This window comes from Pantherophis guttatus, chromosome 2 (assembly GCF_059756535.1).
Source record: "Pantherophis guttatus breed Tessera chromosome 2, ASM5975653v1, whole genome shotgun sequence".
Lineage (NCBI taxonomy): Eukaryota > Metazoa > Chordata > Lepidosauria > Squamata > Colubridae > Pantherophis > Pantherophis guttatus.
In genome coordinates, this window is record NC_142064.1 from 21,016,217 (window position 1) to 21,031,490 (window position 15,274).

At 42.4% G+C, this 15,274-nt stretch overlaps 1 protein-coding gene across 1 annotated transcript in view; it reads right to left on the reverse strand.

The window, feature by feature from the left end:
* AGXT2 (alanine--glyoxylate aminotransferase 2) overlaps window positions 1–1,077 on the reverse strand; it is a 34,587-nt gene extending 33,510 nt beyond the window's left edge. The window contains exon 1 of the mRNA XM_034442409.3: window positions 600–1,077. Coding sequence (XP_034298300.1) covers window positions 600–690 — 91 coding nt within the window. The 5' untranslated portion in view covers window positions 691–1,077. The remainder of the gene's footprint in view (window positions 1–599) is intronic.
* Between the last annotated feature and the right edge of the window lie 14,197 nt (window positions 1,078–15,274).

Genomic DNA, 15,274 nt, shown 5'->3' on the forward strand with positions numbered 1-15,274 from the left:
GAGAGAGAGAGAAAGGAAGGATGGAAGGAGAGAGAGAGAGAGAGAGAGAAAGAAAGAAAGAAAGAAAGAAAGAAAGAAAGAAAGAAAGAAAGAAAGAAAGAAAGAAAGAAAGAAAGAAAGAAAGAAAGAAGGGAGGGAGGGAGGGAGGGAGGGAGGGAAGAAGGAAGGAAGGAAGAAAGAAAGAAAGAAAGAAAGAAGGAAGGAAGGAAGGAAGGAAGGAAAGAAAGAAGGAAGGAAGAAAGGAAAGAAAGAAAGAAGGGAGGGAGGGAGGAAGGAAGAGAAAGAAAGAAAGAAAGAAAGAAAGAAAGAAAGAAAGAAAGAAAGAAAGAAAGAAAGATAGTTGTCTAACAGGGGCTGCGGTTTGGAGGTGCGACCGCCGTTTCAGAAAGCACTTTTGCGGCTTCTCCTGTTTGAATGAAAGGGGAGCGGATCTCTGGGGCTGTGGGAGAGCATCCTGCTCTTTGCGACTGCAAATGCACTCTGGACATGCTCAGAGGCACGGCGGTCACCATCCTCGGGTAAACGCTGACACTCCTCTCGCCGAGCGAGCGAGGGAGAGAGCGTCTCCGGAGGGCTCCTTCCCGGCTGCCTCCACTTACCTCTCCCGGGGAGGGCCCGCGCCGTGCCGGCCCTCTTCCCGGCCAAGAAGCGGGGCAAACGGGCGAGGGGGAGCCGCGCTGAGCAAACCATCTTTTCGCCGCTTTAGCAGCCCAGGCGAGTGGCGTGGACTTTAAGGCCTGCGCGGCCCACCAATGGCAACGGAGCTGCCGTCGCCGCCTCTTGGACCAGCCGCTCCTGTTCTCTCCTGCAAGCCCCGAGTTTAACCCAGAGGGCAATTGGGGCCGAGGATTGGGGGGAAGGAACGCCGTGCCTCTCGGTGGGCGAAGCCTGGGCATCCGAGACCGTCTCTGTGCATGTGCAAAGCGCTCCCCTCCTTCCTATCCCCTGTGAGGGCGCTCCCTCACCCTTCCCTTCGGACAGTGAGAGCAATCAACCCATACAGAATACAGAAGTTGCCTTCAGAAGTTCTGGGAGCTTCATCCGTGGAGGCTTTCAAGGGGAGACTGGGCTGCCTCTGTCAGAAATGGTGTAGGGTCTCCTACTTGGGGGGAGGGTGGACTAGATGACCTACAAGGTCCCTTCCAACTCTCCGTCCCTGTCTAAATGTCCCTTTTTATTCGTATCCATTTCATGTATTCCTAATCATGTTTATACTTTTATCTGTTATCATATATATGCTTGACAAAATAATAATAATAATAATAGGTTGGGAAAGTTTTAGAGAATGAGAAACTCAAGATCTTGTGGGACTTTAGGATTCAGACTGACAGGCACTTGGTCCACAATACACCTGACATAACAACAGTTGAAAAGAAAAAAAGTATGGTTCATTGACATTGCAATACCTGGTGACGCACGGATTGAAGATAAGCAGCAAGAAAAAATCACAAAGTACTGGGACTTGCAAATTGAAGTTGAGCGATTGTGGAAAAAGAAATCATGTGTTGTCCCGATTGTAATTGGAGCCCTTGGAGCAATACCCAAAGGGCTACCCCGCTATTTAGAAATTCTAAATTTACGGACTTGAATATTTTGACTCTACAAAAAACCACCTTACTCGGAACAGCTTACATCCTCCAATGATACCTTAACAGTTCCTAGGTCCTTGGTTAGGACTCGAGCTGCTGAGCTATTAATCAGTCTCAAAGGCTGTGAATCTCACTACAGATTAAATAATAATAATAATAATAATAATAATAATAATAATAATAATAATAATAATAAGAAGAAGAAGAAGAAGAAGAAGAAGAAGAAGAAGAAGAAGAAGAAGAAGAAGAAGAAGAAGAAGAAGAAGAAGAAGAAGAAGAAGAAGAAAAAGTAATAATCTCTTTTATTCATTAAACATGAAAGTCAACTGATCATTTAAAAATGTGTCACAAATATCATTGACTAGTGTTAATGGTTGATACGGGTTGCTGCCAGCATCCTAAGAATCAAGCAAGTATCTTCTTAAAATGTATGATGTTCTGAGTAACACAGTTTTTTGCAGTTCCGCTGGTGTTATTGCAGGAAGCTGCAATTTCTTGATGTGTTTTGTAAAATTCTTGGACATGGTACCAAGTGCCCTGATTTTTTAAATTATTTATTTAATAATAATAATAATAATATCATCATCATTATCTTCCCTAATGGACACCTTCATTGCCTTCCTTTTTCTCTTCAACTCTTTTTCTGCCTTTCTCACCAGCAGCCTTCTTATCTCTTTACTGATAGTTCTACTGAGCTGTCCCAAAGGTGCTTTTTCCAAGAGGCAACTGGACTTTCTGTTTTTTCTTTGAAGACGTTTCACTCCTCAACCAAGAAGCTTCTTCAGCTCTGACTGGATGGTGGGGGCATGGAAGGATGAATGGAATTTCTTCCATTCCCTATCATTCAGTCAGAGCTGAAGAAGCTTCTTGGATGAGAAGCGAAAGGTCTTCAAAGAAGAAAAAATAAGAAAGTCCAGTTGACTACTGAAAAAGCACCTTTGGGACAGCAATGACCTGGATGACTGAGAATCTCCCTAGACTTCTACTGGGCTGGTTCAGATTTAAACCAAATTCCTCCATTCACATGGTTCCTCCGAGTTTGACATTGGAAAAATGGGTAAAATGGGCCAATTTTTTCAGAGATGAGACTGATGGATAAATAAGGCTGGCTGTCCAACTAAGTTGAATCCAACCAGTGGGGGCCACAACATCATTTTCCCAACCTTGGCAACTTTAAAACATGTGGCTGGCTGGGGAATTCTGGTAATTAAAGTTCAAACGTCTTAAAGCTGCCAAAGTTAGGAAGTCAAGACGGGAGCTATTGAGGAGCAACGTCTGACAGAGGAAATAGACAGAGCTTGGATCACTCCTTCAAACCTTCATTTTGACTTTTTTTTAACCATATTCTAAAGACAGCCCTGCGTACAACCTGTCATGCCAGTTTTGCCCCCTGAAGCAGAAAATCTTGGAATCCTTCCCTTTGCTCTTATGGTGGAGAAAAAAAAAACAATACTTGCCAAGGACTCTTAAATTCAGCTGCTTGTGTCAGCACTATGATTTTCACAGCAGTTTCCTCCTTTGGGTCACTTCTGAGCATCACAAATCAAGAAATGCCGGCTAGATGTGCATTGCCTTTACTTACAGCACAATCTTGCAGGAGCTGCATTGGTCACCGATTTGGTTCCGGGTGCAATTCAAGGTGCCGGTTGTCACCTTTAAAGCTCTTCATGGCTTGGGACCAAGTTAACTGAGGGACCGTCTCTTGCCGGTCACATCTACCCAACCCACTAGAGCAGGGAGACAAGGAATGTCGTGGGTCCCATCTCCTAGGGCAGGGGCGTCAAACTCAAAGCCGCGGCCCACATCCAGTCCATGGGGTGCTTAGATCTGGCCCGCAGGGGCGCCCTGGAAACAGTGAAGGACTGGCCCGCAGTACCTCTGCCAGTGAAAATGGAGCTCAGGAGAGCTGCATCAGGGGTGAAATGCTCCCGGTTCGGACTGGGTCACCCGATCCAGTAGCGATGGAGACGGGTGGTTTGGAGAACTGGTAGCAAAAATCCCTGCCCCCCCCCATGCCCAGTTGAGCCGCACAATCATCAGAGGCTTATTTTTTACTTTTAAAAGCATTTTTTCTGCAACCTCTTTGGCCGAAAAAATGGTTTTAAAAGAAAAAAAAAAGCCTCTGATGATCGCACGGCTCAGCTGGGATCATCAAAGGCTTTTAAAAGAAAAAAACTCTTTTTTTCTTTTAAATGCCTCTGACGATCCAAGCTGAGTTGCCTGATTGGCAGAGACTTTTTTTCTTTTAAATGCCTCTAACGATCAGGCAACTCAGCTTGGATCGTCAGAGGCATTTAAAAGAAAAAAAGGGTTTTTTTCTTTTAAATGCCTCTGACGATCCAAGCTTAAGTCTCTGCCAATCAGGCAACTCAGCTGGGATCGTCAGAGCCTTTTGAAAGCATTTTTTTACAACCTCTTCACCGGAGAGGTTGTAGAAAAAATGGTTTTAAAAGTTAAAAAAAAAAAAATTGGCCATGCCCACCCAGTCACATTACCCCCCCCCCACCAAGCCACGCCCACAGAACCGGTAGTAACAAATTTTAGATTTCACTCCTGAGCTGCATGCATCCCCCTGAGCTCTGTTTTCACTGGCAGAGAGCTGCAGGAGGCCCTCCCGGTCAAAAACAGAACTCGGAAGCCTGTTTTCGCTGGCAGAGTGCTCAGGCCACCACAGGCACCCGGCTGACATGAGTGATGTCAAGCTAGCCATGCCTACCCTGCCATACCATTCCTGGCCTCCTGAAGTCAAACGCAACCCTGATGCAACCCTAGGGCAGGAGTATGACACTCCTGCCCTAGGGAAATACACCTGGTGGGACCCAGAAGAAGGGCCTTCTCCATGGTGGCTCCCTCTCTCTGGACCATCATTCCCCCAGAGATTAGAATGGCCCCCACTCTAATACTCTTCTGAAAAGCACTGAAGACCTGGTACTGCCAGCGAATCTGGGGAACCCAGGTGGGATGGAGCCCATTAAATGGTTTGTATGAATGTGTGTTCTCACCGGGATGTTTCCCTCTAAGCAATAATGACGACGAAGATCTTACCCCGGAACAAAAAGCAGAGTGCGAGAAGGATTTCAAAGAGCTGGGCCAGATGGTGCAGCTCCATCTAACAAGTGACAAGCCCCAGACCAAACTTTTAACCTTATATCAACTTTATCCAATTGATCTGCAAATCTCAACCTCATTCAGAGGTTTTGAAGAAAGACTGGAAACCTTAGATCTTAGGATCTTATAATATTTTTATTAATTCATTATTTGATTATTTTCTTCTTTAGTTTTTTTTATATATGCTGTTTTTATATTTGTGTAAGCTGCTTTCAGTCACCCTGTGCGAATAGGCGGCAATATAAATTTTCCAACAAACAAACAAATACCGGTAAATAAATTTCCTCCCTTCTTCCCCCTGATGGACATAAGATGCCCTCTGCTGGGCCAGAAGGAAAGTACAGGTAGTCCTCGATTTACAACAGTTCATTTAGTGACCGTTCACAGTTACAACAGTACTGAAAAAAGTGACATGACCATTTTTCATAGTGACGACCTTTGAAGCATCCCCATGACCTTGTGAGCAAAGTTCAGATCAGGGGTGAAATTCAGCCAGTTCGATCCGGCTCGGGCAAACCGGTAGCGGCGGTTGCGGGAGGCTCTGTCCACCTGCGTAGATGTCATGACATTGCTTTTTTGCTATGATTTTAAGCCTCTGCACATGCGCAGAAGACTTTGCGCATGCACGGATGACGGTGCGTGTGGGTGAAGTGACCGCACACGTGTCACACACACATTTGCGAACGGGTAGGGAAGGTAAGTGAATTTCACCCCTGGTTCAGATCAGGGGTGGGTTCTAATTTTTTTTACTACCGGTTCTGTGGGTGTGGCTTATTTTGTGGGCGTGGCTTGATGATCATGTGACAATTCTTTAGGATTTAGCAGAGGTACTGGTCTACCAGGCTTTAAACTGCTTGCAGAGCTGTACTAGTCTACCCATTTGTTCTTGGAGTGTCCTGGTCTACTCATTTGTTTTTGTAGGCACCAGTCTACCCATTCATTTTTGGAGACACTGGTCTACTCATTCGTTTTTGGAGGCACCGGTCTACCACCACACTGCCTTTTAACACTGATCAGCTGTAGGGCAGCCCTTTGAAGCCCTGCGGCAAGAGTTTAAATAGTTTTTTTCCTTCTAGCCAATCAGCTGGAACTCGGGAGGCAGCAATAGATTGGGGGTGAGGCCAAATAAAAGATAAGAATAACGTGGGGGGGGGGGCAGCTCCCAAACAAAGAGAACCGGGTCAGTGACATCATATCGTCACCGCTATCAACTCGGCTGAACCAGGCCAAACTGGGAGGAACCCACCACTGGTTCAGATGCTTGGCAACGGGTTCAAACTTATGACTGTTGCTGTGTCCCCAGATCATGGGATCCTCTTTTGCAACCTTCTGACAAGCAAAGTCAACAGGGAATCCAGATAACAACCGGGTTACTAACTTATCAACTGCAATGATTCCTTTAACAACGGTGGTAAGGATGGTCATAAAATGGGGCAAAACTCACTTAACAAATGTCTCCCTTAACAACAGACATTGTGGTCATATGTCGAGGACCGCCTGTACTATTTCCCCCTTTATTCTGGCCCCTCTCAAGGTGTGTGAAATCTTTTAGGTTTTGCCACTCATCACCGTGGCAGGGGAATCCACCAAGAGAGTTCCCAAAGGTCAAGATGATGGCTTCTGCTCAAAGCCTCACCCTTCAGGGGTGGGTTGTAAATTTTTTTAGTACCGGTTCTGGGGGCAAGGCTTATTTTGTGGGCGTGGCTTGATGGTCATGTGACAATTCTTTAGGATTTAGCAGAGGTACTGGTCTACCAGGCTTTTAACTGCTTGCAGAGCTGTACCGGTCTACTCATTTGTTTTTGGAGGCACTGGTCTACCACCACACTGCCTTTTAACACTGATCAGCTGTAAGGCGGCCCTTTGAAGCCCCACGGCAAGAATTTAAACAGTTTTTTTCCTTCTAGCCGATCAGCTGGGACTTGGGAGGCAGCAATAGATTGGGGGCGGGGCCAAATAAAAGGGAAGAATAATGCGGTTGGTGGGGGCGGTGGGGCGGTGGGGCGGTGGGGGCTGGAGGGCCCAGCTCCCGAAGAAACAGAACCGGTTCGGTGATGTCATATCATCACCGCTACCAGCTCGGCCGAACCGGGAGCAACCCACCACTGTCACCCTTTATAGCCCTGTTCCAGGCACCAACTTGATTTTTTTTGGACCACCCCTACATCTGGCTGAGCATAGGAAGTCAGATGACCAGTAAGTAAAAGAGATGAGGAGAGAAGCATCTGATGGGTGTTTCAGGCTGACGCTGTCCCTTCTGCTCAGGTCCTCTTTCCCTGCCATGCTGCTTTCGTCTTGCTCTCTAAAGCAGGGGGTCTCCAACCTCGGCAACTTTTAAGACTTGTGGACTTCAACTTCTGGGAATTGAAGTCAACAAGTTTAAAGTTGCCAAGGTTGGAGACCCCCTGCTCTAAAGAGCTGGACAGGTCTGCCTAATTGCCCTGCTAATGTAGGTTTGTACTGTTTGTTCCCTATTGGGTCACGCTAGACCTAAAGGTGACTTTAAGTTACTTCAGGATGCTTTCTTACAGGAGGCCACAGGTAAAAACACAGCATATAAAATCATTAACACAAGATGGTAGAGCTGGATCTACAGGGTTGAGTGGGGAAGGTGGATTAGGTTTTAATTGGGCAACCACCTCCAGTGTGAAGCTCCCTTATTGGGTCCCCAAGCCAGTCTTAAGGCTCTTTGGAAAATCAGGAGGGTGGGACCCTATCTCAGCTAAGCCGGTTGGGTATTCTAGAGGGCAGAAACCCTGTCATGTCCCTGTCATTCAATACGTCAATTATTAATGGTAAATACATGGTATGACATCGCAAATCCCTGCAGTTTTCTTGGCAAGGTTTTTCAGAAGTGGCCTGTCTCCAAGGACTGAGCAAGGGGGCCTGATCCCTCGGTCACTCAGCTGGCGTTGTGCCCAAGGCAGGATTGGAACTCACGTTCTCCCAGTTTCTAGCCTGATGTCTTAACCACTAACACCAGACTGGCGTCTTGGGTATTAAAGGGAAGGAAAATAACATTGAGAGAGAAGTAGTTGGTAGAGGATTGTTTTTAATGAATAACTGTGCTGCAATTTAAATATATTGGCAATATTTTAGCAAAGACAGGGTTATATGTGCGATTATGTGTATGGAGAAAGAAGGAAGGAAGGAAGGAAGGAGGAAGGAAGGAAGGAAGGAAGGAAGGAAATCAGCTGGCTGCTGAAAGTTTGAAAATTATGAAGTTTAAATACAACATTATAGTGCATTTTTAAAACATCTGGCAGATTAATTCTATGCTGAGAGGGCTGAATAAATGGAATTCAAGTGCCTCTCCCTTGTTAAACCATTTATACATTACAACTGTTTAAAGTAGACTAAGCCTTTCTAATTTGACTAAGGATTATTAAGGAGATGGATTTCACTTTAATGTAGAAGGATTTATATCTGAGGACACAGATAAACCTCCAAGCGGCCTCAACAACTCTCTAAAAGGATGCAAATGACCAGCTGTCTGCAAGGAATATAAATCCTTCCATTCCCCAGCAGCCAGTCAGAGCTGAAGAAGCTCCTTGGATGAGAAGTGAAACGTCTTCGAAGAAAAACAAGAAAGTCCAGTTGCTTCTTGAAAAAGCACCTTTGGAATTCTGCCATTGTTGGCTGGGATTAGGTGGATCAACTGGATTGCAGGAAGAGGTGAAAGTTTATGCTGAATGGTCTCAATCAGGGGTGTCAAACTCGATTTCATTGAGGGCTGCATCAGGGTTGTGTTTTTTGTTTTGTTTTTTGATTTATATGCCGCCCTTCTCCGGAGACTCAGGGCAGCTTACAATGTGTTAAGCAATAGCCTTCATACTTTTGTATATTTATACAAAGTCAGCTTATTGCCCCCACAAACTGGGTCCTCAATTTACCTACCTTAGAAAGGATGGAAGGCTGAGTCAACCTTGAGCCTTGGAGAGATTCGAACCTGCAGAAATTGCAGGTAGCTGTGGTAATTACAGGGTGCATTAAACCACTGTACTACCAAGGTGTTTGACCTCAAGGGCTGGAGAGCTGGGGGGGGCGTGGTCAGGGGGCGTGGGCAGCTCAACGTCACTCGTGTCAGGGGTGCCTGTGGTGGCCTGAGTACTCTGCCAGTGAAAACGGGCTCCTGAACTCCGTTTTTGCCTGTGACAGCCTCCTGCAATCCTCTGCCAGCGAAAACGGACCTTGGGAGGGCTGCCCGCGGCCGTTTTTGCTGGCAGAGGCACCGTGGGCTGATCCTTTGCTGTTTCCAGGGCAGCTCCATGGGCCAGATCTAAGCACCCAGATCCAGCCCACAGACCTTGCATTTGACACCCCTGGTCTAAATCATGCAGTCCCTCATTCTAAGTCTTTAAATTTGTAAATATAGTAATTTAGTAAATAGAACTAGATTTCAAAATGTTCTCCAGAAATCATTTAATTCATTGGTAAGATAACAAGGACCTCCCCATATACATTAACAAAATGGCTTTTAAAAAATGGACATGTTAGAAAAAACTTAAAAGGCCCAGGAACAATTATTGATCATGGAAGTAAATTCTTGTTTAAAGAAATAGTAGCTTAATCAAAGTTGTGATTACCCTGTTACTTTCATCTAAACAGTTCATCTTCCAAATATATTTAATGAACAATAAGATTTTCCTGGCTTTTGTATTTTTTTCCCTAGTATTCTCCAAATAATATTAAATGCAGATTATTGCCAATCTCTGTACCTATATTTTAATTTAGTCCAGTGGTGGGTTGCTCCCGGTTTGCAAGAACCGGTAGTAAAAATTTGTAGTAGTTTGGAGAACCGGTAATAACATTGGCTGGCCATGCCCTCGAACAGGTCCTTGGCCCGGTCACCGCTCGCTTACCCCGCCCACCTCATCAGAGGCTTTTTTTTTTACTTTTAAAAGCATTTTTTCTACAACCTCTTCGGCCGAAAAATGCTTTTAAAAGTTAAAAAAAAAAGCCTCTGATGATCCCGCAGCTCAGCTGGGATCGTCAGAGGCTCCTGAAAGCATTTTTTTCTGCAACCTCTTCAGCTGAAGAGGTTGTAGAAAATAAAATGCCTTTAAAAGCCTCTGGCGATCCCAGCTGCGTTGCCTGATTGTCAGAAGCTTTTAAAAGCATTTTTTTCTGCAACCTCTTAAGGTTGTAGAAAAAATGCTTTTAAAAGTAAAAAAAAAAAAAGTTGGCCACGCCCACCCAGTCACATTAACCCCACCAAGCCATGCCCAGAAAATAAGCCACACCCACAGAACTGGTAGTAAAAAAATTTAGAACCCACCCCTGATTTAGTCCATACATACTGGGCATAAATCATATAAATCATTGGTAATGTTGCTATGTTTGTGAAACGATAACCAAATATCTCTCTCCTTTCTCTTTCTCTTTCTCTTAAATATATAAATTATTCTAAAAGCGAATAGGCTCATGAATTGTATGTAATATGACCATACCGGTGACTATAAATTTACCTTGTTAGCTGGGATGTGTGTGTGACAATCAGTTATACATTGAATGAATTATTAAAGGGGGCTTACTCTGAGAAAAAATCTCAGAGATTTTTGTGAATTACAAGCTACTTAAGGAAATATAAATCTTTAATATTCGAGTGTATTACAAAAATAAGCAAGAAAAAGCTGCAAAATTTTTGATCATATCTCAAATACACATCAATGGCGTTTCCTAGAATATAAATTCTCAGTGAGGGAACTTCTGGCGACCATAAAAATGCAAAATGTATTTTGCAATGATGGAAACATTATGCTTTCCAAGGCAATTATATTTTTTACTGTATTTAAAGTTTTGTTTGTTTGTTTGTTTGTTTGACACACAGTTTTACTTTTTTGGCATCAACTACAAAATTTACAGTGAAAAACTGCAAAGAAAGCTCAAAACTAAATAAATCCCTACACCTTAGGCCCTACAATGTATATGTAATTACTTTTTCCAGGTTCAAAGAGAGTGGTTTTTCCAATAGCTAGAATGTACTAAATAAGGTTAGACAAAAGCCTTCAGTGGATAACTGATCATAATCTTGTCAGTTAAATAAATCCGTATACTCCTCAAAACAACTTCTGTAAAAGAACAGGCTTGGAAACTGCTTTCAGTTTATGATTTTTGCAGGCCTGCAATAACAGTTCATGTTTATTTTAGGTTTTTGTCTTCCTAACATTATTTGAAAAGGCTTGTCCAGAGATTTTCTTTGACAATGTTCTTGATACTTGACCCATCTTGCTGCATTTATCTGTCTGTCTGTCTTTCTATTTTCTGAATTTATATTTTATCTCTTCACGGGAGATTCCTGGCATTGTCAGGAGAGATTAATTTAATTTTATTGCCACCCTGGAGAGGAGGAGGAGCTCAGAATTGCAGTCCCAAAGCCACCTTGTGAGATTGATGATTGACACAGACTTGAATGTGGATCTCAACAATACAAGTTCAAAGTTTTAACCCATTAACCAGTATGCTACACTGGTTCTTTATGGGTATTTTTCCACTGTTGAGTTGGTCTCTCCAGCTGTCCTTGAAAATTACATGGCATGAAACTGGTTGTTGTTTACTGCTGTCCCCAGTCATTGCCAATTCCAACTTCCCAACAAGGAAAGGCTGACGCAGTCAGAGAGTGAGGATAAGGTTGCCTTAGGATCAGGGGTGGGTTCTACTTATCTTTACTACCGGTTCGCAGCGGGGCTGCACACACGCTCTTGTGCGCAAGCCCAGAAGCTTCTGCACATGCGCAGAAGTGTTTTGATGATGTCGGGGTTGGTGGGCGGAGCCTCCCACCGGTTTTACTACCGGTTCTATAGACCTAACCCTAACCCAGCACAATCTCCTGCCAAGGGGAAGGGATTGGACTAGAAAACCTCCAAAGTTCCTTCCAATCCTATATTCTATAGAATATAGAATTCTATATTCTTTGTTCTAAAATCTGATGGATTGAACACAGCTCTCTAAGAGAAACTCTAAGAGATAAACCTACTGAAAGTATAGGTAGAAGCAACAAATGTTGATGGATTACGTGTGATATTTGTTACTATTTCTACATCATTCGTTTGTACACCAATAATATTGCCACTGGCCGGCCATAATTTAATACACAGAGTCTGCTTATTTTATTTTAAATTAGTCAATCCTCAGTGGAGACACTCAAAGCTAATTTAGGCCCATTATCAAATTTAAACAATTGCTTGATTTACGTGCACACTCACTTCCTACTGGAATGGGGAAAAGACAGTGTCTGCATGTAAATAGCTATTGGCAAAAGGTTCTTTCAGGCCTCCAAAGGCTGAACACAGTTCATCTTGGCACATAATGTGAACTATTTACAGCTCTCTTTACTTACATAATTATGCTTCTGTGATTCAGAAAAATATCTAAGCAATTACAAAAGATTCAGTTCACTCCTTTTGAAAAATTCAGCAGTTAGAAACCGCAATCTTTTTTCTTCTTGCATACATCCTGTATGTACTACTAAATAAAGCAAATACAATTCTTTTGTTTGGTTGGCTTTTAGAGGGATAAGAAAGCAGGCGGTAGTATTTGTCCAGAAAAACAAGTGTTCTGTTATACCTGTGAAAATATTCACAATTATGGCTTTCCATCATTCATTCATCTACCTAGCTGGCTTAGCTTATTTTGTATTTCCCAGACAACGGTCAACATTTACTCATTCATTCATTCATTCATTCATTCATTCTTTATTTGTCAAGCATGTATAAGATAACAGGTATAAGTATAAACATGATTATGAATACAGGAAATGGATACAAATAAATGGGGACAGTAGGATAGGGACGGTAGGCATGTTGGTGCGCCTATGCATGCCCCTTATAGACCTCTTAGGAAAGCGATGAGGTATTGGAGAAAAATTCAAAATTGGCTACAAGAATCAACCAATGAAAAAATTGAATTGATACCTGAAACATTCCTCCTGGGAATACTAAAGACGAAATATTGGGAAGAAAAAAAGATATCTAATCATACATATACTCACTGGAGCAAGAATAGCGTATGCCCAATATTGGAAAGGAAAGGACACACCACCAGAGGAACATATTATTCAGAAGGTTCTAGAATGTGCCGAAATGAACAAATTAACGTTAGAATTAAATGAGAAAGACAACTCAGAATATTATACTGTGTGGGATGACTGGTACAGGTGGATTGATAATAGAATAAAGAATAGTTAAAAGTTAATATAAATTTTAAAATGCATATGTAAATTACATTCTAATACGATGAAAAGTAAAAGAAGAATCAATCTAACCTGTGTAGAAAAATAACACTGTCTGACTGATTGTACTGTATTGTATTATAATAAATTTCAATAAATTTTTTAAAAAAAAGATATTTTAAGATACTGGGTTCAGTTATTCTTTAATATATCCAATGTTGAAACATATTGCTTCATTCTATATTAGAGCCAAATTTAAGTGTTCTTCTTTATTTATAATTTTAGTTCCTTCTAGTCCTCTCTAATTTATAATCTTCCAAGTCTCATCTTTTTTTTTTAAAGAGAATCCAAAATAAAAACATTTTCCTGCTAGAATGATTCTTACAATTACTTCCAAAAGCTTATTTTAAATTCATCTGGATCATTAGTCTATTTGTAACTTTCCAAAATCAAAGTTCAAATCACCCTTTTGCTAAAATAATTTTAAAAGTCCTTAAACTTGTATTTAAAACCTTTTTACTGAGAATTGAAGGAAACTCACTAGGTGCTGTAAATCAGGGGTGAAATGCTCCCGGTTCAGACTGGATCGCCCAATCCGGTAGCTATGGTGGTGGGTGGTTTGGCGAACCGGTAGCAAAAATCCCTGCCCCCCCCCATGCCCAGCTGACCCGTGCAATCATCAGAGGTTTTTTTTAAAAACTTTTAAAAGCATTTTTTCCATAACCTCTTTGGCCGAAAAAATGCTTCAGCCGAAGAGGTTGTAGAAAAAATGCTTTTAAAAGGCTCTGACGACCCCAACTGAGTTGCCTGACTGTCAGAGGCTTTTTTTTTCTTTTAAAAGCAAAAAAAAAAAAAAAAATTGGCCACACCCACCCAGTCACATTACCCCACCACCAAGCCACATCCACAGAACCGGTAGTAACAAATTTTACATTTCACCACTGCTGCAAATCCAAAGGTTTCTAATATAGCAGCTGAAAAGCAGTTAACTAGCAATATCCAAAACTGATTAGAAAAAAAAGTATGTAAACCCAGTGTTCTTTCTGCAGGTGCCGACAGTGATTTCAGGAAGGTGGTCATTCCCTGGTCTCTCAGAGCTTTAAGCCCACCAGAGAGGGTTGTTTGTAGTCTCCACACAAGGAGCAACTGTATGGCGCATTTGTGGGCAATCTCAAGTGCTCTCTTTGTCCTCTTCTTATCTGGGATTGGATAGGTTTCAGTAGGTTTCACAATACATATCTGTAACAAGCCAGTTGTACTAAAACTGAAATAAATAAATAAATAAATAAATAAATAAATAAATAAATAAATAAATTTATTTCTATACCGCCCTTCTCCCAAAGGACTCAGGGCGGTGTACAGCCTATTAAAAACACAAGACAACATCAATTAAAATAATTTAAAATTATTAAATGAATTCGGCTCAATTTAAAACCCCAAGAATTTAAAACCCAATTTAAAATTGTTATGTTGATAGCCCAGCCTGGCGGAACAACAGGGTCTTGAGTGCACAACAAAATACCCGGAGGTCGGAGATCTTACGTATTTCTGGGGGCAGTTCATTCCACAGGGCTGAAGAGTTACTAAATCTTTAGCACTAAAATGAAGAACGGTTGCAGGATTTGGGTTTGGCTAGTCTAGAGAAAAGAAGGACTAGTTGGGACATAATAGCAGCATTCAAGTATTTGAGAGGCTGCCACAAAGAGGAAGGGGGTCAACTTTTTTTCCCAAAGCACCAGAGGGCAGGACAAGAAACAATGGATGGAAAGTAATTCAGGAGAGAAGCAGCCTAGAACTAAGGAGAAATTTCCTGACAGTGAAAACAATTAACCAGTGGAAAAAGCTTGCCATCAGAAGTTGTGGGTACTTCATCACTGGAGGTTTTCAGAAGGCACTGGACAGTCACTTGTCTGAAATGTTATATGATCTCCTGTTTGAGCAAAGGGTTGGACTAGAAGACCTCAAAGATCCCTTTCACTCTATTCTGATTGATTTATTGAGTTGAATTAAAAATATAAACATGCAAACGTGACTGAAAGCAGGCATGCAAAAAAAGTAGAATTTTAGTCAAAAGGGAGATAACGATTTGATAAACAATAGAACTGTGGACAGAACAATCCTATTAAATATATAAATTATGTAAAACATTGAACAAAGTAATTTTGTTACTTTGTTGCGGCTTTTGATACCATCGACCATGGTATCATGCTGCACCGGTTGGAAGGGTTGGGGGGCACTGTTCTACAGTGGTTCTCCTCCTTTCTCTCTGACCGGTCGCAGTCCGTGTTGACAGGGGGGCAGAGGTCGACCCCGAGGCCCCTTGTATGTGGGGTGCCGCAAGGATCGGTCCTCTCGCCCCTTCTGTTCAACATTTATGTGAAGCCGCTGGGTGAGATCATCCGTGGTT